Genomic DNA, 27,503 nt, shown 5'->3' on the forward strand with positions numbered 1-27,503 from the left:
CTGTTTCTGCTGATTATGCCCCTGCAGTGAGTTGGCTGTCCCAGGAGATCCCTGGTGTGCTACCTGAAAGGACTTCCCTCACAGTGGCTCCTGGAAGGGCAGCGGGATGCCCACAGCACTCCTATGCTTTGAGAGCCCTTCAGTGGTGACTGCAGCATGATGAGGATCCTACGATACAGGCACCAAGCCTTTCTTATTTAAACAAGTATTTTTTAAAAGAAGCTTTCAGCCTCTTAATACTCCCTCATTTTGAAGTGTTTTCTCCTTGTAAATTAAGATGTATTCTAAGACAAGCACAAATCCTAAGACAAATGTTTTGATTACTTTTGGAGGGAGTTCTCTCTTTGCAAGGAAAATATTTGAATCCTACATGATTCTGAAAATTACTTTATCCTTCACACTATTCTTCATCATAAAGCTCCATCACCTACTCAGCCCTGGTGAGGCCACACCTATCGTGTCCAGCTCTGGGCTCCCCAGCACAAGAGGGGCGTGAAGCTACTGGAGCAAGTCCTGAGGAGGGCTGCAAAGATTAGGGGACTGGAGCATGGAGTACCAGGACAGGCTGAGAGAGCTGGGCCTGTTTAGCCTGGAAACAGAAGACTGAGGGGAGACCTCATCAACATTTGTAAATAATCAGAAGGGGGAGTGTCAAGAGGATGGAACTAGGCTCTTTGGTTGTGCCCATCAACAGGATGAGAGGCGATGTGCACAAACTGAGGCACAGGAAGTTCCAGCTGAATATGAGAGGGCACTTCTTTACTGTGAAGGTGACAGAACACTGGGACAGGTTGCCCAGAGAGGTTGTGGAGTCTCCTTCTCTGGCATCCAGGTGGGTTTTGAATATCCCCATCCTGTGTAATGTACTCTAGGTGATCCTTCTCAGCAAGGGGTTGGACTGGATGGTCTCCAGACGTCCCTTCCAACTTCTGCCATTGTGTGCTTTTGTAAACTTTTTTTACTGAAAATGTGTAGGAAGGACTACTGATAGTGACTTCATTTTTAACATTAGGCCAGACTGGGTAGTTGGAGTGGGATAAGGAAACTTTATTTTCCCAGGAAGACAAAATCAGCAGCTAGCCTTGTTGTTTGTCTGGGTGTTGAATCTTTTTATTTATTGAATCCGGATTTTTTACTAAGCATCAAGGAAATATCAGGAAATACTTTTGAGATGCAGTAGTAATTTTCCTGCCTAGTCATGGTTTTGACTAATCCTTCTTTCTTTTCTTCATTCAGGCTTCCAAGATACCACAGAACTGCTGGCCTCTTCTTGTATTTGTGAATCCAAAAAGTGGTGGTTTAAAAGGTCGGGATCTGCTGTACAGTTTCAGGAAGCTGCTAAATCCACATCAGGTCTTTGAACTCACCAATGGTGGCCCTCTGCCTGGGTAAGTTGTAGTATTTTTAACATTTTTATCGATGTTATTTTGTTAGGAGTGTTTTTGTTTTGTTTTAAGGAAGGATCAGATTCTCTTATTATGAAGATACAAATTTTATATGTTTTGTGCCTGGAGGCCAAAGTGGTGGATCAGTCCTTCCAGCTGGTTCTTACTTAAACAGACTTAAACTTTCAAGTTCTCTAAAGAAAACAGAGTAGTTCCTGATGTATATGCTTGTATCAAGTTTAATAGAGTCAAATCCTGGGAAAGTCATGCGTACTTTACAATAATGCAGATCAAATAATCATTAAATATAAAAATATTTGATAATCAAATGGGGACCAAAATAGAAATGTCTTGCCTTACAAGAATGCTCATTTTTTTGCTTTTATTTACTCTAATGTTTCATGGAAACTACGAGGAAATTATAATAAAATTTTCTATCTTGACTCTTGAAACTTGGCCACAATTGCAGAATTAGCAGGGCCTGCCTGATCACAGCTGCAGCATTTCTCAATACAAGGAACAGAACATAATGTGCTTGTAAGGGAGGCAGTAACCAATTACTTGATTTTATCAACACAATTTTGTCACCAACTTCATAAAACTGAAAGCAATGTTTGCAGCCTAGTCAGAGTAACCTCATTACTTCAGTGCTGCTATAACAAAGAACTGTTGTGACAAGACCTTCAAAACAAAAGCCTTTATAGAAAAATGAAGCTTATGCAGGAAGCAAGTAAAACACGCTGCACAAACTTTTTTGTCAGAGCCATGTAATTTTGATGTCTTTCTAATGTAGTTGATGCTGCAGCTTTGATAATTGGCTCATGTTGCTTTCCCCATAAAATATTTCTGCAGCTTTATGGCAAATTGCTTCCGCTTGTTTTTTGTTCCTTGTGAAATGTGAGTGAAAATTCCTTTGCAGGATGTTTTGGTATGTAGGATGAAAAGCCACAAAGGGTGAGCAGGAATGAAATAGTGCTATGAACAAGAAGTCCTATCAAAATACCACACTTACCATATAGAAATGACTAATTAGAAAAAAAAAAAAATCTAAATCTCTACAAAGATTTAGAGAGTTATAGATCTTCAAATGGGAACTGTGAACAGTTAGATCTCTTTGTCTTTGGTGAGGAAGGAAGTGATTAACAATTGATCTCCACCTGAGAAAATCATAGAAGATTATGGTTTTCACTATTTGTAAATAGATTTATCTAAAAGTATCTGTATTTCCACTCACTTTATTGAAGTTGATTCTGAGACAGTTGGTGAATGAAAAAATCCAGTAATAATGTCTTATCTTAAATAATATATGTAGAGACGTTGCTTTTTCTGTACTACATTGTAATGCTTCTTTTCCCCTTTGCTTTGTTTCTCAATGGAGGTTTCACACCTTCTCGAAAGTCCCTTCTTTCCGAGTGCTGGTGTGTGGAGGCGATGGCACCGTGGGTTGGGTTCTTGGTGCGCTGGAGGAGATCAGACACAAGCTGGTGTGCTCAGAGCCCTCTGTTGCCATCTTACCTTTAGGAACAGGTGAGAATTGGGGCAAGCACTAGCTTCAGGATTGCGTGGCATGTGCTGAAGTCCCAGACTTCTCACTCTTCGTGTTTGTGTTTTGTTGTGTTTGGAAGGACTAATTGCTGGGAAGAGCGATTCTCTTAGGCATAAGCTCTAAATAATGAACATAGAGACATGGACTTGAGGGCAGAAAACAGAAGGAAGACTTATCTTCCCAGGTAGCTGAGAGCCGTATTTAGCTTTTATTTTACTGCTAATTGGGGTTGAATTTAGCAGTTATTGAACCACATTCCTTAAATGTTAGTTTCCTAGGGTAGTGGGTGAAAGATCAGATTTCTCATACCCAGCCTGAAGTTGTGCCTACCACATGAGTAAATGCACATAGTCTTCAGTAAATAGTTCCTTCATTTTGTCTCTTAAGACATTTTTGGTGGTCCTTTTTGGTGATGGTTCATGACAGAGGTGTCCCCAGACTCAGTGGGTAGGCTAACTCCCAGTGCTAGCACATCGCTGACTAGTCTGCTTGCAGTCTGTGGGCTGGTATGGTGCTGGAAGTCCAGCTGGATTTCTACGTGAGGTTTTGTGCCTGATTGTCATCCAGAAGGTTTTGTCTTCATGTATCCATCTGACAAACTACAGGGTTTGGTGGTGAGGATGCCATGACTCAGTTCTGGCAGTTGCTGGATAGCAAATGCAGTATCAGCTTGTCAACAAAATGTTGGTCACAGTTTGAGTGAAAAATGAGCAGCAGGGGTATTGCTATGGATGTGTCTTGAGTGCCCAACTTCCCATCTCCATAACAGGTTTTTCCATTGTTTTTTATTGTGTTTTTTTTTTTTTTTCACATGAGACAGCATGTCTGTATGTGACACAAAGCATGTATGCAACCACAACAAAAAGATTTTTTCATGAGTTTTTTATGATTGTTAACTTTTCAGTCCAATTGCACTACTTTCATGATTTATTTCATGGAATCATAGAACAGCTTGGGCTGGAAGGGACCTTAAAGATTACCCAGTTCCAAACTGCCCTGCAATGGGCAGGGATGCCACCTGCTAGGTCAGGTTGCCCAGGGTTTCCCCCATCTTGTAGAACAGGGCTAATACACTTTTTGATGCTTTTAGCTAGCTTACAAAATGTAGTCATATTTTGTGGTTCTTCATTGTTACCCAGGTAATGACTTAGGGAGAGTCTTACGCTGGGGAGCTGGCTACAGTGGGGAGGACCCCTATTCTATTTTGATTTCCGTGGACGAGGCAGATGATGTTCTTATGGATCGCTGGACTATCCTTCTGGACGCTGAAGAACCTGCTGACGGTGCGGAGAACGGTGTAGCAGAACCTGAGCCTCCAAAGGTGAGCTGAGCACTGTTCAGGTTTGACTCTTAAGAACTGTTGTTCTGTTGAGAGTGACAAGGAAGACAGATACTAGCACCATGTAATCTTTTATTGCTCTTTTATCTAGTGTTTGGGCCTTGCTGAGCTATTCTGTCGTGAACATAACATGCACCTGGATCTAGTACTTCTATTTGGGTAGGACTGGTTGGTTGCAGAGCACATTTCTTCATTGACTGGCATAAAGTATCTGAGAGAAGATCAGTGAAAAGATATATGCAGCAGTGGCATACCTATTTGCTTTGCTTAGGAGGACATGTATTTCTCAAGTAAGAAAAGCTTTCCAAATAAAGCCAAACACTTTCCAGAAGACTAGTGAAACTGGAGTGTTGACCAAAAAAAAAAACACCAACAAATGAAATAAATAAATAAAATTTAAGAGACCACTTTTAATCTTACCTGTTACAGATCAAAAAGTGTGTAAATTGCAAAAACATACAGGAAGTAAATCCTTCTATCAAGTTATTGCCATTGGGTATCTATATATGCAGTATCTGTTTTTTATTTTTGAAGTGAAACATTCTGTCCCTTGGTTTGTATCACTTATTTCTGTTCAGGAAGATAAAAATGGTGCTTGTAGGTGGTGACTTCAGAGCTTTGTGTGTACGCTAGTTCTGTTTATTTTCAGACAAAACCAAGAAATTGGATAGAAGAAGAAAGTAGAAAATTGTAATAATGGTAGCCCGCGTCAAAGATTTTAGTCCAGTTGCTGGAAAATCATAGGTGTTGTCAGTGGGAGAGTTTAAGTTGCTCCGGTTCCAGGTATCTTTAACTTGGTGGAGGTGGGTTGTCCTGATTTTGGCTGGGAACAAGTTAGTTTTCCTCCTACTAGCTGGTATGGTGCTGTGTTTAGGATGATACCTAAATGCTGATACCACACTGATGTTTTTAGTTGCTGCAGAGCAGTGCTTACACAGAGCCAAGGCCTTCCCAGGTCCTCTTGCTGCCCCACCAGTGAGGAGGCTGGGGGTGCACCAGGATCTGGGAGGGGGCACAAGCCAGACAGCTGGCCCAAATGGACCACAGGGATGTCTCGTACCATGTGGCATCATGTTCAGCAATAAATATAAATACAAAAAGGGGATCTTCTTTTCTTCTGATTCTCTCCCCCATCCCACTGGGCGTGGGTTGAGCAAACAGCTGTGTGGTGCTGAGCTGCCTGCCGGGTTAACACACAGCATGGGGGTAGATTTGCCCTGAGTGCCTGATGTGGTTTTTAAAGATGAAAGGTGAGAGAGTCACAGGCTAGGATAGAAAAGCTGTGGAATGAACAGGCAGTCAAAGGAAGAATCAATAGGAGACAGTAGAAATCTGTAAAAAGTTGCCACATGTAGAGCTATTTAAAATGCAGTTGAGTAGGTGAAGTCAAGGTCATCTAACATAAGATGAAGTTAAGGAAAGGGATCTTCCCAATGATACCATGATAAGTCCCTGGTTGATACCAAAAATAGTAGTGATGTTAGTGTTCAGCAAGTCTTGTAGTTATTGCATAGAATCACATGGAGAAGTTGGATTGTCTTTGTTTCTGCATTTACTTTTATTTCTGCCTTTATTATACCTGTTTCTAGCAATTAAGATTGAATTTTGAAGTTTCTGATAGTTTGGAATTAATAACTACACATATCAACAATTCTTTGTACAGCTTTATTTTTAGTGCAGTGTTTCTGGTAAATATTTTCGTAAATCTGTCAAGATGCAAATGACTTGGAAGAATCATCTGCAACTCTTGCTTTTGATGAAAAGTTTTGTAAACTCTAAATATGAGCCTTGAGCAAATAATACAACTTTTTTTTTTTTTTTCTTTTTTTTGACAGATTGTACAGATGAACAATTACTGTGGTCTTGGCATTGATGCAGAGTTGAGCTTGGACTTCCATCATGCTAGAGAAGAAGAACCAGGGAAATTTAATAGCAGGTAATCCTGGGAGAAAACATAGGTGAGGGATAAGTACTGTAGTACAATCTAACTTCCAACCTACACTAAGGCTGATAATCTTGCTACAGGTATTCACAAATAATATTGCCTAAGGTAAAGCAGACACAGGGAGGAATTAAAATAGTCATGAACTCTTAGATGCAGAATTCGTTTGGCTTTTTTTTTCTTTTTATTCCTTTTTTTTTCCAATAGAGAGCACCAGAGCAGTTTTTTGTAAGCCTTGTCATTATTATTCAGTATACTTACATGCCAAAAACTTCAGTGTTGAAGTGAAATTTCAAGGTAGTGGACATATCTCTTATTCAAAGCTTATAACGGGAGGGAAGGCAATGCTGCTACGTGAATAATAAGCACATCATACATTTCCCACCCTTGCTTAGTGGTGTGTTAGCAACTGCATGCTGGTAATAATGATTTAGGAAAAGATCTCTGCATCTCAGGTGAAACAGAGTGATAAAAAAAGGTGTGAAGAGAAACCTCCCTCATTCTGGCATGCAGATCAGTCAATAGTAGTACTTCTTTTCTTTCCATTAATCACTGAAATTGATGAGGAAAAAGAAAAAACACATTTGTTTAATTAATGAGTAGCTCTTTATAGAAATCGTTCTTGACTGCTCTTTATACCCCTACATTTGTGAATAAATATCCTCTAAGTTGTTCCTTGGTTGCCAGAACAAACTATTACAACTACACAGTATTGTAATCCCAACCATTAAGAATATTTTCTGGCTAGTTATTAGTGTATTAAAGTGAAGTCTCACCTGTCTATCAGTATAGGTGTTGCTCATGCACTTCCTAAAAAATTGAGTAAGATACTGTTTGTGGTGTGTCAAGGACAACAGGCACTGGTTTTTATTTTCAGTCCAATGGATTAAAAACAGCATGGGTCATAAGTTTGCATACAGCAGTGCCTGTTTTAGTCCATTAAATTGTTCTGGACTTACTTCTGCAGTTAACATAAGTAAATCAGAGTTATACTCGTTGTTCCTTTAAAATACACTGCTTTGACTTTGCAAGGCTGCAGCACTTTAAAAGATGTGTCCTTTTCTTATTGACACAGTATTTAGGAGTTATGCTTGGACATTTATTTCCCTATGTGCTTGTAATCTCTCAAATCTTTACAAGCCCATAACGTGCAGCATCAGCAGTGTGATGGGCAATGACTTGGTATCATTCTTGCAGACCTTCTCCAGGTATATTGGTTACAGTGTAAGCACAGTGGTTTTGTGCGGGAAAGAGAGGGTGGTTTTTTGTTTGTTTGTTTTTTCAAATCTGAAGGGCTATATGTTTCTGTGAGTAAAGATATGGGAAAGAGATAAGAATTCTGAATTGATACTGAGGTATGATTTTGCAGGGACAAACAGATTGTGCAGCATAACAGTGCTGATGAAATTGGTGCCTTTCAGTGCCGTGTTAAAACTGTTGGCTTTCCCCTTTCCCAGGATATGCAAGTGCACACTTGCTATTCAAATTAGCATATTTTTTTTCAATAAGTTAACTAAGAAGCATGGCTACTTAATGCCAAATGCAACAGCAGCTGGCATATGAACAGGCTGCTGTTGCATGTGGAATGGGAAGTTTCAAGTGGTGGCAACAGAGTCTGCACGTTGCAGAGTCCATTGGAGGAAAACAGGCTTGTGTGCTCTTCTGATTTAAGACCTTAGGCTGGTAAATGTCCTGAAAACTGTGTTTTCTGTCCTCGCACTGTAGAGTGTCTTTACAGGCTCAGGATTCCTTACCTTGGGCTAGCAGATCGCAGTGAAGTGATGACTTCCCTGCAGGGAGATCAATGCCAAACTTACACCACTGAGCAGGCAGAAGCAGTGTATGTTCTGGCAGTGGTGGTTTCTGCATTGTTGAGTGCCAGGCTTTGTGATTTATTTATTTTTTTTCACAGCATAAAGCTAAGGATCAGGGCATCCTCCTTCATTCCTCAGTTCTTGTGAGGTTCAGGAACAATCTTTAGAGTAGCCTGTTATGGAAGAGACCACATTTCTTTGTGCCATCTGAAATTGACAGGAAGTTTCTGTGACAGGCATTCTCATGGCTGTTAAGATTAGGCAGAGAGAATATTCTTCACAATTTAATGCAATAAAAAATTGTCTTTTGAGGATACAAAACTCTTGGTGGGGGAAAGGTTTGAAAGTATTGATTGTTTGATTTGTTAGTTCTGGATTTTAAAGTGCTGCAACAGCTGGTGTATCTAAATTAGTTTTTTCTATGTTGGGTATGTTGAAAGTGAGCCTAGTAAAGTTCTTTCCCTGTAACATCACCCTAATAAAATCACCCAAACAGAGGCTGATTATTAGCTTTTGCAGTGGTGATATCTCCTAGGTAGGATTATTAAATTGCAAGACTAGATAAAAAGTGCTCACCTTGTTTTCTTTGATCTGCTTTCCATACTCTGTGCTGCAATTCTGAATGCCAACTCCCTTTCAAGAGATGTTTTCTAGCTGTTTATTAATGTTCATGGGAAACTGCAGTTCATCTAAAAATGCCTGCTGACACATAGAGTTTTTATCCAGTACCTGTAAATGAAAGAGTTCCCCAAACTTACCCTCCTGTGTATGCAGTGGTGACAGGAGCTCTGAACAATCTGACTTTTTGCATCAGCTCGCTTGGCTTCTTAGTGCCTCCTGAAACCTGGTTTCTTTATTTTGATTTTGTGAAAGCCTAGGGAGTGCTTATGAATGGGTCTTGTTTTCCCTGACCACAAGAGATTCTTGCTGCTTGGGCAGCAACCACAGAGACGGTTCAACTTACAGCATAGTTGATGGTTTGATGTCTCCCTGAGTCTATGGAGACTTAGTCATGGGCTTGTTAAAAGAAAAGGGTGTTTTTCAGTTTGTTCTTTCAAGAATAAATGCAGGATTGTAATGCTTGAAAACAGTTGTTTACCTTTGTAGTCCATAAAACTGGTCCTATATAGGATCACCTTTTAACTTTATCTATTCTGACTTACTCAATTAGCTAAATGGAAGTATCACTCCAATATTTTGAATGCCTTTCTGGTCGGATGTAGCTTTATGAGTTTGGCCAATGGGGCATTAAGTAGTATGTTGGCTATATTTGTAGAGTGTCTTTTGTAGAAATATGACCTGGAGGGTGATTCCTGAGCTGTGTAAGTCAGGTCCCCACACTAGTCTGCTAGTAGTAGGATGTTACTTTGATATCTGTGCTCTAGAGAACCTTCCGAATAATTCTGGGATGACATAATGGTGCAAGTGTTGCAGCTGAGCTGCTGCAGAGACTCACTGGCTCCATGGGGACAGATGACCTGCATATAAAGCCCTTCCCTCTTCTTGTCATCCCCATCAGTCATTTACAGCGGTGACTGCAATGTGAGCCTTGCCTCCGAATCGAAAACTCAAAGTCCTTCAGCACAAATAAGGTGTTAGAGACTGCTTCAAAGATAAGTTCTGTGATTCCTGCCTTACTAATTAACTGTTATGAGACTACTGTCAGTACAGTGTATGTAAAAAATGGTTTGCTTTAGGAAATTATTCATTTTTATACCAAGTGCGCAAGTTGGTATGTTTTTCACTACTGCTAGCAATGGACTGACAACTTCCACTTGGACTTTCCCACTAAATCATGCCATGCCCTACATGTAGATGCACAAAGAAGGGTGGTGCCTCTGTTTAGTAGTGTACGTTCAAAGTTCACCCTTCCAAGCTCAACTAGCTGTTTTAATCGTAAAATCTTTCAGTCACCTTCACAATCATTAAGTAGGTATTGGCATGGTAACATTACAGAAATCAATTTGTTCTTTTCTGGTATGGATGTCCTAACAGGAAACATAGCTGAAATGGAATATGTGTGCAAAAATAAGAGTAATATTATTTGGTCTCTGACAATTTTTACACTTTGTTATGTGTCGCAGTGTGCCCTACCCTATGTATCCTGTGGACCTCAGAGGCCAACTCTTTCTTAGAACTCCTGTAATTCAGAACAGTGTCTGCAGTTATGTCACTGTGTCATATTCTGTTAGTTTCTCTAGGCTTCTCACTTCATGCAACTAAAGTTTGTTATTCTTGAGGATACTTGAAGTATTTTGTTTCCTACCTGTTTTTGGTTTTCAGTTGTATGTAATACATTCAAATCAGACTTAGCATAGATACATCTCTTGGTCTTGTCTGGAGTGGAAGCATACATTAAATGGTCTTCCCTCACCTACCATTAATTCAGTGCTGTTTAAAACTGTTAGCATGTAGGATGAATCATTCCCAATGTAATAACTTTAAAGAACTGAACAGTCTCTGTCTGGAGAGTTGACTGTAACCCACATGCTAAACTGGCTGTCTTCCCCACTTGAATGTCTACATCATTCAGGCGTAATGCTAGGGACATTCTGCAGAGTTGAATTCCAATGACACCCATGTGCTAATAGGGTCAAATAATCGAAATTCATGCTTTTTCTTCTAAGGTTGTCTTGAAGGCCATGTATCCAAAGGTTATCATTACAGAAGAAAATAATATCTGTATTTAACTGACATTTGTTTACGTAACTCTTCAAATGCTTTGACATTTCAAGGGATGCCATAAAATCTTCCTAATCTTTTCTTTACTCTAAAATTAGATGTGTTAGAGCTCTGCCACAAACTACTAATCATGTTTTTAATTTCTACAGCTGAGTATGGTTAAATGAATTAGCAGTATGTAAAGCCCAGACTCGTGGGGTTTTTTGCCTTAATTATTCTACCATTGCATGATAAATCAGTTTAAAATGTTTTGTGACATCTCCTAGGTCTTAATCAGTAATACAGTTTTTCACCTCAGAAGCTTACTTTTCAAAGAGGTATTGCTTCTCCACATCTCTGCATCTCTCCATGCCTTGACAGCACAATTCTTCTACTAAGTAAAAAGTATATAAAGTAGTAGTTTGTGGCTTATGCTTTGTTTCTGCAATAAAAAATTGAAAAGCTATTTAAACATACCTAGTAGAGGACAATGCTATGCTCACACATGTTCAATGAAAATAGTACTACTCTGGGGCTTACCTTTTAGTTACATGATGCTTGTCTGCTCCTAGGTTTCACAACAAAGGCGTTTATGTGAAAGTTGGGCTGCAGAAGATAAGTCATACCAGAAATCTTCACAAAGACATTAAGCTTCAGGTGGATCAGCGAGAGGTGGAGTTGCCAAGTATAGAAGGACTCATTTTTATTAATATACCAAGGTAAAATTGAGAGGAAGGATCTTATGTAGATACATGTTTGCATGTATGTGTGCAAAAACTGCTTGGTACTTAAGCATCACTCCTGACATTTAAGTGGTCTGGGCTGATAGGAGACTGTTCCTGGATATTTTTGATTATTGCCGAACTATGGATCTGCAACTGTGCGTAAGGAGCCTAGCTCTTAATACCCTTTTAACATTGCTTTTCTTATCCTTTGAAAGTTGCAATCTCACTCCAAAAAAGGTGGTAGGTACTACCTTGTTTTCCCAGTGCAATCCCCTGTACATTTGCTATTTCTTATCCTGTGTTCTAACAGTAATTTGGAATGATATCCTAATCAAAGCTATATGTGGAATTGGTGATGCTATTACCCAGGTAGCTGTGGCAAACCTGCAGCTCAGATAGCTGTTGTGGGGGCCATACTGACACCAGCAGGGAGGTGGAATTACTGTTCTGTAAGAAATAATGGCAGTTCTTTTGGAAACCTGCCTTCCTTGAATTTGCTGGTGATGAGTGACTTTTTTTTGTTTGTTCGTTCAGTAACAACAGGTCATTAGGGTTGCCATACTACCTTTTTCAAATAGACTCCTAACCTTAAGCTACCTGGGAATTGTGGAGAAGAAAAGATCAGGATTAGCACTGAGCAGTCTATGCACCAAAAGAATAAGCAAGTGATTTGAGTAAGGAAGGTCAATAGAGCATGAAAAGCAATGCCATGTTAAATTGTCAGAAGCATTTGAAGTGATTAAAGTGCAGGAACACCTGCTTAACTACTGAGCTCTTTCAAATGGGAAGTATTTACATCAATCCTTCTTTCACTCCTCAAAGATCTGATCAGAAGTTTTCCAGATTTTAGAAAAGCATTTCTTGCTTTCACGGTGCAGGAATGCTCCCTCTCACTGGTGGGGAGCAGAGTGCCTAGCTTTTGAAGTCTGACAGACCAGACATCCTGGCAGGGGGGTCACTGTGGTGCGTTCTCTGCACAGCTGGGGATCTGGAGCCGATCTCTGGGGCTCTGACAGCGATGACCGCTTCGAGAAACCACGCATCGATGACGGCCTGCTGGAAGTTGTTGGTGTGACTGGCGTTGTTCACATGGTAAGTTAACCACCAAGCAAGAACAGAGGAAACACATTTCTGTGAACCAGTTGAATGAGCCTCTCTGGTAAATACATTTTCTCAGACTCAGTTATTTTCATAATAAACAGTACATTGCAAGTCCTAAAAATAGGCATCAGTGCTAGAGTTACACCATCGTTTAATCAAGCTCTTGTTTTTTCATGCAGAAATGGTTGCAGACCATAAAGAGAGTTCATGAGCAACATCAGCTGTCTGTTCAGGAGTTTAGCTGTAACTGGTATGCCCTTTCACAGCCTACAGTGCCCCTTGTAGCCTGTGTATTAGCCTGCTTTGAAGATCCATATTTAGGTGCCATGTGACAATAGATGTAAAGGAAACTGAAGAAATCTGTGTTAGGATGGGAAGTATGAGAATTGTGAAGTACTTATTAAAAGATCATGGGAAAATGCTTGATGCAAGCTTTGAACTAAGGCCTTAAACATACAGAATCACAGAATTGTAGGGGTTGGAAGGGACCTCAAAAGATCATCGGGTCCAGCCCCCCTGCCAAAGCAGGTTCCCTAGAGCGGGTGGCCAAGGTAGACGTCCAGACGGGCCTTGAATATCTCCAGAGAAAGAGACTCCACAACCTCCCTGTGCAGCCTATTCCAGTGCTCCGTCACCCTCACTGTGAAGAAGTTCTTTAGCATGTTGATGCGGAACGTCCTGTGCTCCATTTTTTGGCCATTGACCCTTGTCCTATCACCACAAACCGCTGAAAAGAGGTTGGCCAAATCCTCTGTCTCCCACACCTCAGGTATCTATACACATTGATGAGATCCCTTCTCAGTCTTCTTTCCTCCAAGCTGAACAGACCCAGGTCTCTCAGCCTGTCTTCATAGGGAAGATGCTCCAGGCCCCGTATCATCTTTATGGCCCTCCTCTGGACTCTTTCCAGGAGATCCCTGTCTTTTTTGTACCAGGGAGCCCAGAACTGGACACAGTACTCCAGGTGAGGCCTGACCAGGGCAGAGTAGAGGGGGAGGATCACTTCCCTTGACCTGCTGGTCACACTACTTTTAATGCACACCCGGATCCCATTGGCCCTCTTGGCCACCAGGGCACACTGCTGGCTCCTGGACAACCTGTCGTCCACCAGGACCCCCAGGTCCTTCTCCTCAGAGGTCCTCTCCAGCAGGTCATCCCCCAGCCTGTATTGATACGTCCAGTTGTTCCTTCCCAGGTGCAGGACTCTACACTTGCTCTTATTAAATCTCATCTGGTTTCTTCCTGCCCATCTCTCCAGCCGGTCCAGGTCTCGCTGAATGACAGCACAGCCTTCTAGCTTGTCAGCCACTCCTCCTGGCTGTGTGTCATCAGCGTACTTGCTGAGGGCAGACACTATTCCCTCATCAGGGTCATCGATGAAGATGTTGAACAAGACCGGACCCAGCACCAACCCCTGGGGAACACCACTAGTCATATACATGCACATATGGTGCATAAATATACATAGATATGGAACACAAATATATGTATGTATAAATAGCCTTCATCATGGTGTCAAAACCAAATAGTTCATAAGATGAAAGCAGTATTTCATTTTAATGTCATAAGAACGCCCACTCTTCACTTAGTATGTGTACACAAAATCTTGTCATATCTCAAAGCAGTCAGGGCAGAGATGCTTTTCAGAGAGGTATCTTTATAATTATCTGCCACAGGCATTCCAATACCTGTGTCTTAGAATCTGATACTTAATACAAATGCTACATGAAGCAGATTGTATAGCAGTTGTGCAAGGAATATTATCACTCAATCAATGTAGCTTTCATTCTTCCATGTAGTACATATTTTTTCAACGGCCTGCTATTAGCAATGCAGACCTGTGGAACTATGAGTTATTTTTGACTTTTCTTCATATTTGTTTCACTATTTTAAGAAATCTGCACTGAAAAAGTATATGTGGTCAGGTAACTAGAGACAACAAATCCATACAACCACCAAAAATGGAAAGGTGGGTACTTAAAATTGTTTGTGCAGCTCAACCTTTGGTGTCAGCCAACTTTACAGTTTTGTAATTTAGTTCTTTTAAGGAAGACAAATATAATTTTTTCCATTAGGAGAAGTGGTTTGGTAGAGATCCTTGAAAGTTTTGTTTTGTTAGAAGCACCAAGGAATGAACATACTGCTTCAGCATATAAATATTAACAAACCAATGCTCTTATTTTGTGATCTTGTATCAAGATTTTTACCTGTACGTTTGATGTTTGCACATGTTGCCCCAAACAATTTTTAGCAGCAGAGTTGCCTTTGCATCTTTTTCTGTGGTTGACGCTAATCCTATTAGCTGGAGATGAATATGGAGTTGAGTATTGTAAATCTCTGTCTCCATGATTTATGATAATGTGCTTTTAGATTTTGGCATTTCACATGCACCAGAGTCTGTGTGTATGGTTAGTTGTTTTGAAAGTGTTTACTTACTACTTTATGAAGGAGGGAAGTAGAAGCAAACATGACTTTGTGAATGCATGCTCCTTTCCCAATGTGAATGTACAAGTGATTCAACTGTGTAAATTATTTTGCTTCTGGCAGTTCACAAGGGGATGTGTTATGCTTCATGCACTAATTAAATGAAAAATTTTGCATCAGTAAAGGCATCCTATGCAGATTTTGCCTAGGCAGTTCTTTAGCTTGAAACTTAAGACATCAGGTAAGAGTAAAACTGTATCCACCCAGTTTAAGGGCAGCTAATATTCGTGCTTCTTTGCTCACTGAGGTGTTTGGTAATCCAGGCTTTTACTTCCTAACAGGGTCAAGTCCAAGGTGGTTTTCGATCAGGCATCCGCATAGCCCAGGGCTCGTATTTTCGTGTAACGCTCCTAAAGCCAATTCCAGTTCAAGTTGATGGAGAGCCCTGGATTCAGGCCCCAGGACAGATTATTATTTCTGCTGCTGGACCAAAGGTAATGACTGTAGGTTTGTCTCAGAAATCTGACTTTGTTTCTCCAATGGATATTAATATATTATCTGGCTCATCAATTGTGTTCTGATGCTTAACTTCAAAGGAGCTAGTCAGCACAGCGTCATAACTGTCGGATAAATACATAGCCTTTTATATAGAGAATCGTTTGAGGACCCTGTCCATTGGGTCAGATGAGGCTTGTGTTTAAGAAAGTCATCCTTGATAGTCCTGAGCTTCAGCCAAGTGACTTAATTTTCACTCGTGTATTGAGATCTCCAGGCAGTATTGCTTGCTCTGAAATAGATCACAGTTATGGAGCCCATGGTAGGACTGCAGTGTGCAAGGGGCAAAACAGCCTGCTGGCTGTGCTGGTGGAGGGAGGATCTGTCAGAAAGCAACAAAGGAGAAAAGTGAATACTGGAGGAGGAAAGTCTGAGGGAAAAAAAGAGTCTTTGGAGATAACTGGTGTCTGTTTTTCCCTGGTCTTCCAGTGTATATACAGAAAAAAAGAAAAAAGAGCATCAGCTGCTAAGAATTAACTTTTGATATTGGAATTGTGAAATAAATGTTTTGCAATGGTTGACTCTGGTGTGCACAAGTCTACAGATTCGTTGCTGCCTTAAGGAAACCTTTTTAACTCAGAGAAATTTGTTGCTATGGACAAGACATACCCCTACAAGGAGGGTTACCAGAAAAATACCAATTGCAGATGAAAAATGAGAGAAAAGAGGGTCATACCTCAGATGTTTGGGAATATGTTAAACTTTGTTCTTTTCCTGCAGGAAATTGTTAAAAAGAGAGAGAGAAAGAACAAACCTAAGTTGTCCTTCCAGTAAGAAATATTTCTGTCTTTAAGGCTAGTGACTGATAGCATTACCCGTATGTATGTGTATGTATATGTATATGTGTGTACATTCATATATATGCACACACATTCTTACACTTCTATATGCATGTACCTACATGTGTATATATATTTATGTAAAAATCAGTTAATCCTAGCACTTTATAAGGATAGCCACTTCAGACAGTAGTGTATTTCAATGTGTTTCAGTTGCATTTCCAATATTTTGCTCATGCATTAGGTGCTTTAGATCTGCTTATATATATCTGACTACAGATATTTGAATAGTCATTCACCTTCTTTAAAAACTTTCCATTTTAGGTACATATGTTGAAAAAGTCCAAGCAGAAACAGAAAAAAACTGGAAGCCTGAAAGAGATGAAAGTGGATAGCATGTCAGTATCTGAAGGAGGACGCTAAGTGGAGACCTGTGCTCAGAAGCGATGCAGCACAACTACTATAGATACCAAGATGGTTCAGTAAAACTGAATGCAGACAGCTGGTGAAGAAGGGTTGCTTAGGAGCGTGCCTTTCATTGCATTTTAACAGTACTGGGTTCTACTTCATCTTTCAAAGACAGTGCCTCATTGTTACAAATAACTATTATGTACCACTTGCCTCATTTGAGATGTTTACTTTGGGTTGCTTTTCCATAAACCATTTCCCAGTTTTTAATATATATGGAACTGAGGCCAAACAGAGATTCCAAGATGCCAAGATTTCTGCATCTATGTTCACAAAGACTCTTCCCCTCCTCCCAGCTTTTTCTTTAAGAAAATCATTCCATAGATAAGTTTTGGTGTATCTTTCCATAAATGAAAATGTGTTGTTTTAAATTAATGCTCATAGTAACCTTCAAACCAAAAAAAGGCAAAGACATGAGCTGCTAAGAACTCCTTGGATAAGTCCAAATAACATAGCTGAAACAGTACTACCGCAGAAGAGAAAAAATACAAAACACAGGAGAGATTATTTCTATAAAAGGAGCCCTATGCACTGGGAAGAAAGAAAGTACTAGAACAGTTGAGTCAAAATATTTCAGAGAGTTTATTTCAACAGTATTTAGACTGTGTGAATGAAGGGGAAACAGCTTTTAGAGCAAGTTGTCAACTGAAGTTGATAATAGCCTGTTTTAAAGAACATTTGAATTTCAGCAGCTACCATGCTAAAAAACGAACAAGAATACCTGAGGCAGTATTACATTATACTGACTGTTTTCTGTTGCTGAGACCATTATCTTTGACACCAGGCTTTTCTTCTTACCTTTATTTGTGTTATCTCATTTTCGCTTATTTGTTGCAGTTGGACTGTTATTTAACAGCAAGGTCAAAGACTAAAAGAATTGTCACTAATTAGTGTAAACAGGTACTGTTTAGTGTTCAGTAAAGTGAATTTGCACATGATACAGTAGAGCTGAACTGAAATAATGAAGAGTAACTTCACTGAGAAGACAGAGGAGGCATTGAAGCCTGTACCGTGCATCTAATATTCTGTAGGCTCCAGAAAACTGGGGATGTGATAGCTGTCATGAAAACTCACTTATCTAGTCAGCCTTCTTGAGTCTTCTGTGGGTGGCGTTAGCAGCTGTGGACCCAGGGACTTGGTGACTATCTCTTCTCAGTAGGATGTGTGTTTGCTCCTCAGAGGTTGCCCCTCTTGTCTCCTGTGAGACTGAGACCACTTCTCTGTGCTTACCCACCTGCTGAAGACACGGGAATCCAGTAGTTCTTTTCTAGCTACCTGCTGGAGACTGGCACTAGAGCTGATGTGTTGGTCCTGTAATATGCTACATACATCTGCTCCCTGTGGCTGCAGTCATGTTGGTCAGTACTGACATCTGACATCTTTACTGCTTTTGTCCTCCAGTGACTAACCTTTCACTTCAGGTCAACATCATAATGAGGTGCCCTCTGAGCACTGTTGGTTGTGGAGCAAGGGGCCTGTGTGTTTTTGCCACATATGTGCATTGGCTCCCTGGAGCTACTTCAGCTGTGCTGGCATGGATCAGAGTCCACTTAGCTAGCCAGTGTGATAACCTGTCCTCTGTTGCATGGTAATAACAAACTTGGCTGTGGATGGCATGAATTTGTCACTCAAGTGGTAGCTTCAGGAAGGTTCCTCTGTTAGCATATCTAGAAAAACATCTCCAGCTGCTTCAGGAAACTTTACTATAACTTTGAAACATGCAAAAGCCATTGTCCTGTGTTGGAGACCATTATGTGGTTAGATAGTTCTTGCTGGGTTTGTTGACATCAGTCTGCACTCTGAGCACTGTGCCATCTTCAGCAACATCTGGTCATTACCTGTGCTTTATATTTTCCAGTTACAGTACAGACAAGGGTGTGAATGTGGGTACTATAAAACATTCATCTGTAGCATCAGGCAGAGGTACACAGCTAAGGCTATAAACAAAGACAAAACAGAGATGCAAAACAGCTGCCTGCAGTCTCTCCGTGCTGCCCAGTGATTCCTCCTGTTAACAGGTGCTTACTGTTGTTGTAGAGATGCATTTGGAGGACTCCTCTTTTCATTGGAGCTTATTATTTCAATTGTTAGTTTAATTTTTAGGAATTATCTTCATGTACTACCACATGGACTGCAACTTATCATTATTCAACATGCAAACTAGATTTGTGCTGTGAAGGAAGTAGCATGGACAGTACAGGAGGAGATAGTGTCGATACTCACCTGGTCATTGAACATAGCATTGTCGCTGCTTCAGAACCTGGGCAGGAAGGATTAACCGGAGCTCCCCCGGCATCCTGGTACCAGTGTTACAAGCAGGAGGGGTGTGCTGTATTTCAGGCTATGCCTTCTCAGGATGAAGCTCACAAATTAGAGAAGAAATCTTAAATACATTGCTGTTTGTAGTTGTCCAGAAAGCCAGAGAAACTGCTTTTTGTCCTTGGGGTAGTTGAAAAACTGGTTGGTCTTCTTTCTGATTGCTAACTCAAAAATGGAGAGGAAAACTGTTAACTTTTTATTACAGAAAACATGCATAAACTTTCAAGCTTGTTGGTACTGACTATCTTCTACAGCCCAAGTAAATAAGCCTGTCTGACCATGTTTTCCACATGGACATCATCCTGCAGCATGTAACTGACAGTGTTCATGTTCTTGGCTCGTTAAAGGCCTGTCTGTCTGTCTCTGTTGCTCAGTATCTGTTACCTAAAATAACATGAAACTCTTGGGCCAGAGTATTTTAATCAGAGTGCCTCTTACTGTGACATACCCTTCCTTCCATGGGGATTTTCCGTACCTGGAATGCTGTAGGAGCCTGTCTCAGGGTAGCATTGTGTTAGTAAGGCAACACAGAAATATAAACATGTTCTCCTTGCAACTGTCCAAGGAGATCCTAGTGGAAGATATGAAGGCTTTTAGTTTTCTTTTCTCTTTCTCTTTTCTCTTTTTCCATAAACTGACTCCCACATGTTGTTTGAGTAGATGAGTGCCACACTGGAATGAAAATGTATCTTAAGAAAAACACACTTGGCATTTAAGGTCTGTCCACATCATAGAGTGATTTTTAGTATGTTTTGAAGACAAAACAGATTCCTGGGTGGTGGAGATAGGAAAGCTCTTGTAAAGTTTTTAAAAGAAGAAGCTCTTTGTTGAATGTCTCTATCAAGACGTTCCAGTTTCAGGTACTGTAAAGGCCAGTATATCAAGGGGATCATACCTGTTTTTTTTGGTGTTTGTTTTTTTGTTTGTTTGTTTTTCTGACATTTTTATCACACTGATTATCTGTAAAGGCCTACTATTTTCTTCCACAGGAGTGACATTTTCTTGAAGAGATCTGATAAAACACTTTGCAGTTAATACGAAACATTTTCACTTAGCCTTCACACTGAACATAACAACGCAGTATACTTCACATCACAGTGGGCTGATACATGATTCTCAGCACTGAGTGGAGAGAGGAATGCTCTATGAGTACCTGGTGTTCACACGGCCAAGTGCTTTAAATAAGGCAATAAGAGAAGTACTGGGAAGGAGGCTCAGTTCTGAACAGACAGGTCTTAATCAACATCGGGGACACAGAAACAGAAAGCATAACCTATGGACAGGGTGGAGACGCAGGCTCGCTACTATCTAGAGCACACACCTTCATCCTGCCCTGCCTTCTCAGCTCAGCTACAAAGAGTGGCAGGCACACCGAACAGCACTAGCATCTTTCCTGCTGAGCTCCTGGCCTTTTATGTAGTGTCTTACTACACTTTCCTAGCATAGGGAGAAGAGGGATCCTGAAAGTCAATGTTCATTTCAAATATCCCACTGTCACAGACAAGGAAGAAGGTGGTCAGTTGGTTAAAATCTGTTTTGATGGGCAAATATATTACCTCTGTCTTGAATTAGAACCTAAATGCAAAAGCTTATCCCTGAGATAAAAATACTACTTCAGAAAATTTGCTCGTTTTTCTCCCATGACTTTTAGACTTGATTGGAGTAGTTTAAATTGCTGATGCTTTCACTGCATTGATTTTTGTATGAAACTGGGTTATTTTACCAAAAACATTTTATTTCTGTACATTCGTATATGTGTGTGTGTATACATATATGCATACGCATATATATGCACACACCCTTAAAATAGTCTTCCTTGTATTTCCATGAAAGGAAATGGTGTGTGGTTTTGCAGCTCTTGCAAAGAGCACTCACTTCTGGATCTTTCTCTCACCAGTTTTGGTCAGAAGGCAGGGCTGGCTTTCTTGCTGGTCCCACTGAGGCTCTCAGCACACATTTGTAATGGATGTATACTTTCCGACATGATAGCAATATAGTCAAAGCACAACTGTGTTTATAGTTTCTGCATGTGTACAGTTTGAGCCCCTCTTACTCTTCCTAGATTTTAATCAAGTCTGTGTGTGGTTAAAATCAATGGCAATGGCTGTTGTAATGTTTTAAAAACTAGAAGCTGTAGCATAGTCAACTGCAAGACTTAGATAAGGAACAAAACTAAATGAACAGGTCCAGACAATTGCTCGTTAATCTTCACAGTTACCCTCTTCAACGTATTGTGCAGATTACATTTCTGTAAAGAGCAAATAATGTACTGTGTCGATAATGTTTTGAATATCAGCTCTGTGGAATCCCTGAGCAGTTAGGTGTGCACGTTACCTTGTAGCAGTCAGCTGGCACATAACCATCTCATTTCCAAATGAAGCCTCCTTCTCAGGGAGGAGAATGTAAGATGAATTTCTGCAACACCTAAAAAGGACTTGTGTTGGAGACAGAACAGATGTAGCTGCATGGGTATTTTGTAGTTTGCTCCGACTGTGTGTGCAGGTATGCTGTGCATTGCATGGCCACCTGCCCATGCTCCAGCACTGAACCTTGGGGTTGCACTGGCATTGTGCACTTGAGAAAGCTGCCAGGAGATAGGTGTCTTTTGATCTGCACCCCGTACCTCTTCCTTACTGCCTTGACATGAACTTTGCATTTTCCTCTCCTGCTAGGCTGCCTTCCTGCCCTTTGGGCCCAACCTTTATACTGAAACTGGTAACAAAACCATGAGTGAGCTGGTTTAATTAAAAAAAAAAAATAAAATAAAATAAAAAAAAGGCTGGTGCGGGTGTGCAGAGGGCAGGGAATGGAGATCCTGGTCTAAAACTCTAAAACTCTGCTCTAGCTATTGGCCTTAAGCTGTTCATTGATTTCTGCTTCAACTCTATTTCAGCCATTTTGCAGCTGTGCAGCATTCAGCAACTACTGATATGCCTGGGATTCGTGGTGGCAGCAGTGCCTCAGTTTTCAGCCCTTGACCTTGTATTCATCAGTGCATGTATCACTTCAAAGACTTTTTGCACTTAACAGTAAATGCAGGTTAGATGGTTTTAGGGTGTGGCAAAATTGCAATGTTTGTACTTTTTTGTAAATACGGGGATGATTCTACAGATATAAAAATGCACTTTGAGGTAATGATGAACACAAGTTTGTAGAACGCAACTGTTTAAAGTTTTAAAACTTTCTCTGACTTGCAGTGTTCCTTGATCCCCAGCTCTGATACTGTGTTTTCAAAAGCTCTGCTTGGGAATGAGAGATGGTATCTTCCCCACATCGCAGTATGTATTTATATCTGACTGACTGAAAATTCACATATATTTTTAAACAATTACAAATTGGCTGCTCTTCTAAGATTTAGGCTTCTTAGTCTGATTTTATAATGCTTTAGAGTAATGTTAAAGTTTATTTATAATGTCAACATTTACTGACTTGACACTTGGCTTGTAGGAGAAGTCCAGCTCAAAGCCTTTGTTCCTTTGCTACTTACTGTATTTTTGAACAGTGTAGCCATCGTAAGTATGGAATGCAGTGAAACAAATGCAATTTATTAATCTTAACATGCGGTTAGACCAGCAGTTTTAATGTTTACAGGACAGTGACTATTGATTGTAAACCTATACATGTCAGTTGAAACAGTGCATTCTCTTTCTGCATTCTGGAAGCGCTGTTTCTGCTTCCCATGACAATTAATAAAATAGTTGCCTTCTGGTTTAGACTCCTAGCTATCTCCCTGTAGAGAAATTTAAATGTGGATTATGACTTTTCTGCCATTGATTCATAGGGCAGACTTTGTACTGACACAAGTGTTGTATTGAATGTGTTTTCCAACAGATTGACTTTATTTTTTGTGAAGATAATTTATCAGAGTGTTTTATAAGCAATTCAGTGTTGTTAAAAGTTTGGTCTGAAGTCTTGAAATAAATGTATGTAGATATCAAAGATGAATCCCAAAGCAAAGTATTTTTAGTAGAACACTTACTGGTGTAGTTACTCCTCTGAGCTCTTCTCGCAACACACCCATTTAACATGTCACTGTGGCTCAAGTGTGTTATTTCGGAGAAGACTTGATTTCAGAAGATGTGGCTTCATTTACGTTGTGTGTATCCTGTATTACACTTCTGACAGCAACTCCAAATGTAAACACCAGCTATAGAAGGCTGAACTCCTCCCGATACAAATCACTGTCAGATAGAGAGCCTGCCGTTGTGCTTGACAGCAGGAATGCTACAAGTCTGACTGTCTGGCCTTTCGAGTCATCTCTTGCTGTCCACAGGATGTGCCATATGTTGGTCCTTTTGCTTTCTGAAGGAAATAAGGCATAAATCAGACCGGTCCCTGTGTCAAACAGTTACAGCTTGCCTTGCCATGGCATCCCTTTCTTTGTGCTGCTGATCTTGCCAAATTGGGTAGCAAGAGGTGCTTGAAGAATTACTGAATATTTATTGTGTACTTTTAGGTGCTTATGATGCCTTCACTGCTATTTTAAAAGAAAATTGTGGGGATCTGTATCATAGCAATAGCTGTATAACTCCAGCTTTCTGAACATGCCAAAAGCAAGTAATCCTTGAGATAGTTTAATTATCAATGGTGTAGAGAGTAGCAATCAATACCTTGAATAAACTGCAAGTTCTAATTAATAGGAGTATCTCTGCTTTGAATGCAAAGCATCACAGAGTTTGTCGTTTAGTATAGATTTCAGTGTCCCTCCTACTTACAAACCACTCGTGACATGTTAACTCTTCACAGCTACTGTGGTTTTCACCTCTGGTTAAATCAGCCAACTTCAAGCAGTTTTTCAATAAGTGCTGTTTTAATATCAAGAAACTCTAAGATGTTTTACAGCATTTTTGTGAATGTTCTAATACATTGTTAATAAATCAGCTTGGCCCAACAAGCTAAGGTAAGCTAACCAACAAACAGTTTAGCTATTGTCTAGTGCTTATTCTTTGTGCACCTGCCTGATAATTCTGAGAAAACAAAGTGTAAGCATAAGCATTCAAGTGGTCAAAAACCTTCCACATTGTGTGCCTCAAACTGGTAATGCATTTTCACATATACTTGTGCATTGGTTTCAGAAAGAGGGTTTTAATGATGTAACTTGTCTCTCAGTGTCTGCCTTGCAAATCACTATGCTGTGGTAATTTGTCTACAAATAACATACCTAATCTACTAATTGGTTTTAAAAAAAAAAAAAAAAAAAAAAAGTAATTTATAGGAGATGAACCTTCCTCGTATATTTAAACATCTGTTTGTCCTTGGGTTGTGTTTGGAGAACAATTCTGTATATATTTGGCAATATGTTTGTGTTTAATTTGACTGTACATTTTGCACTGATTTGAAATTCTGTATTCTAAGTATTATTTACAAGTTCCAGAGATCTATAACTAGAATTTGTCTGTGAAAAATACAGTATCTGTTCCACCCTGGTTGTTTGTGGAGTAGTTGTGCTTCTTTGAAGATGGTGAAGTACAGTTAGTGGGGGGGGCAATGTGCTTCGTTTCCAGTGGGCACTGCTCGGGTTAAGTGCTCTGTAGCCTTGCTGTGTGAGGCTGGGTCCTGCTCCACACTGGGTGGTGGGAGGGTGGCTGCCTTGTAGCAGCCTTGTTCATTTCTTAGGTTTCAGTTGCTACAATGATGCCTACACACTGCTACATGTCCACACTCAGCAAGGGACAAGCACTTCTGGAGCTGGTATTTCTATGGGAAGCACCTACTCCAACTGCTGATATCTGTGACGCCTAACACATTCTCTCTCTGCTGTGCTATTTTTCTTTGTTTTGTGAGTTACTCCAGTGATGATCCCGAATTTCCAGTGTATTACTCGCCCTGTTTGCACTCCTGTAGGAAGGCATGACATGGTAATCTCTGGCTGTGGGGAACAGGCCCACACATGGTCCCGTTGTGCTCGGCTGGGCAAGATCTGGGCCACAGGGACCTTGCCTTGGAGGGGGCCGGAGGAAGGGCAGCCCGGGGAGCACAGCCCCCTTGCCCTGGCCCAGCTGGAGACCCTGCCCCACTGTGGCTGGACAGCCTGTGCCCTCCCTGCAGGTCGGGGCCCTCCAGCTCCTGGCCTGCCTCTCGTGGTGTCCATCACGTTGGCATCTCCACTTTGGAGGTCCCTGCTGCATCAGCCCTTTCCCTGGCACAAGGGACTTGTTTCGTCCCAATTTATTGAAAAATAGAGGAGGGATTATTCTTGCCCTGGCATCTCAGGGTACACCTTGTTCCCTGACGGTCTGCAAATCAAGAAGCTTCAAAGTAGCTACAATCGCATCTAAAAAGAGCAAACAAAATACTCGGGGGGGGGGGGGGGCCGGGCGGGAGAAAAGTCTCATGATATAACCAAGCTGCATGCCTACCAGATTGCTTTAACAATGGAAGGAAAATGCTGATTTCTCTGTTACTGGGAAAAGTGAAGACACATTTTCCACTTACTCAGATTCGAGCAGTTTTGTGGCACACAAAAACATTTCTCTTCAAATTCTATCCACTTCAACTTTTACACATATGTTCACAGATGCGACCCAGCACTTATTTCAAATACGCAATTATGGGAGCCAGCCAGGATGTCCAGCGGGTAAAACACAAGAACCTTGAGGACCAGGGAGATCTTTGTGGGTGCTCAATGCGGGGCAGTCCTTCCAAATGCTGCAGGTGGGCTTGTGGTCAACATGCAGTGAGCTGGTGAACTTCTCTCTTCAGGAGCCATGACCCAAGTTCCATCCTGGTGCTTAGCCCTGGAAAACAAAGAGACTGCAATTTAACTCTCCACGAACGGGGAAGAAGCAGGTAGTGATGAAAATGCACACCTCCTCCTTAGCAGAGCACTGCCAGAGCCTCTGGCATCACACCTGCAGACATCTACCAGAAGCTAAGGACAATGCACAGTGCTAGGCCACATGCAGGTCTCTGAACCTTCACCCAAACTTAAACGAGAGTACTCTCTCTAACTGGCAGAGGGCAAGAGGAGGAGGCAGAAAAGAAGTGTGAGTGGAGGAGCTTCCAGGCTGGGGCTTCAGATGACCCAGAAATTCACTGTCAGTCAGGGGGGGCAAGTGGGTGTTTGGATTGTAGAGAACTGCACACCATCTTTAAGTGCATGGCACACACCTGAAGTGGCCTGTGGGCAGAAAAGGTACCAGGTCGAGTTACGGTGTCACAAGGTCGTATCAGGGTGATGTGCCATAGGCTTCAGTGGAAGATTTAAGATTTATATAGCTTAATTGCACACCCAGGAACCCAGGTGGTTCCAAGGTGCCATGATGTACAGCTAAGTTAGAAAATAAGACTTCTAGACAAGTTAACTATAAAATTAAACTGAAGGGCAGATGGAGCCACTGGGGACATCGAGTTGTTCATCAGATGATGACTGGCCTCCTGAAGCAGATGCTTTCTTGTGAGGCACAGCTGAATGCAGTGGGCTATGGCACACAGGGGATCTGGATTGTCTGGGCGGGGTGGCCAAACGCTGGAACGTGCGGCAATGGTGGCGGGGGCTGTGTTTCCTCCTTCCCAAGTCCAGCCTGTTGCAAAGCAGGCTTTGTTTGCTGTTTATAGTTTGCAGACACACGCAGAGCACCGTGCACGTGATCTGTGCAATACCTGGCTCTCAGACCCCTTTACCAGGAAATCCAGCTTTAGGTTTGCTGGGGGATCACAGAGAGAGAGGAGGGGGGAAACAATTGAACAACAACAACAAAGCAATTACAGACAGTTTAACAGAGAGGTAAAACACCCTGCAAGGAGCGGGCACATTGCCCAGCCAGAGAGTGTCCTGCCCAGGCTCCTCCCTCAGCCAACCTGTGCTGTGAACGCCAGCCTCTGTCGTGGCAAGTGCTGGCACTGTTGTCAGGACAGTGCTGCTCAGTCCGTGCCTGCTGCCGAAGAGCATGGCCAGAGCCAAGGCTTTCTGGGGATGCTGGTCACTCCTCTGCTCACTTGCAAACCAGCTGGAGGCCAGGACCTCCTGGCTCCAAGCAGTTTTCCCTCCTGCAGTCCCCAAAGCCCACGCAAGCAACCACAGCAGCTCTGGAGACACAAACATCCCCAGCAGCAAGGACATCAGTTGTGGATCTTGCCACCCCTGCTTCAAGCTGAAAGAATTAATCCATCCACATGATGGATTCAGCTTACAATGAAGGCCATGCTTCTACATCTCTCCAGCAAAACTGGATAGCTTTGCCCTTCTCTCCAGGAGCCTTTGGCTTCTGCTGGTATCTCCACCCTACTCATAAGTCCTTGTAAGCCATTCCTTTTCCCAGACTCCTCGTCAGTCCTACAGAGAGCTCTGTACAGTGGCTTGCCATATTTGCTCTCATTTTGAAACAGCAAACACTTTTTCAGGTTTCCTCAGGTTATAAGTGAACACAATGTGGATTTTTTTTTCAGTGTCTTTAAATTTGTAAGAGTGGTGTGTCAGCAGATCTGGTTATAAACTTTAAACCA

At 41.3% G+C, this 27,503-nt stretch overlaps 1 protein-coding gene across 4 annotated transcripts in view; it reads left to right on the forward strand.

Annotated features, from left to right (window-relative positions):
• Window positions 1-24,242, forward strand: part of DGKQ (diacylglycerol kinase theta) — a 94,041-nt gene extending 69,799 nt beyond the window's left edge. For all 4 annotated transcript variants that reach the window (XM_035309223.1, XM_035309225.1, XM_035309226.1 and 1 more), the window contains 8 exons: window positions 1,237-1,388; window positions 2,764-2,912; window positions 4,071-4,252; window positions 6,106-6,206; window positions 11,260-11,406; window positions 12,393-12,504; window positions 15,279-15,431; window positions 16,596-24,242. In XM_035309223.1, coding sequence (XP_035165114.1) covers window positions 1,237-1,388; window positions 2,764-2,912; window positions 4,071-4,252; window positions 6,106-6,206; window positions 11,260-11,406; window positions 12,393-12,504; window positions 15,279-15,431; window positions 16,596-16,694 — 1,095 coding nt within the window. In that variant the 3' untranslated portion in view covers window positions 16,695-24,242. The remainder of the gene's footprint in view (window positions 1-1,236; window positions 1,389-2,763; window positions 2,913-4,070; window positions 4,253-6,105; window positions 6,207-11,259; window positions 11,407-12,392; window positions 12,505-15,278; window positions 15,432-16,595) is intronic.
• Window positions 24,243-27,503: the final 3,261 nt, after the last annotated feature.

Source organism: Oxyura jamaicensis, chromosome Z (genome assembly GCF_011077185.1).
Source record: "Oxyura jamaicensis isolate SHBP4307 breed ruddy duck chromosome Z, BPBGC_Ojam_1.0, whole genome shotgun sequence".
In the NCBI taxonomy this organism is placed as follows: Eukaryota; Metazoa; Chordata; class Aves; order Anseriformes; family Anatidae; genus Oxyura; species Oxyura jamaicensis.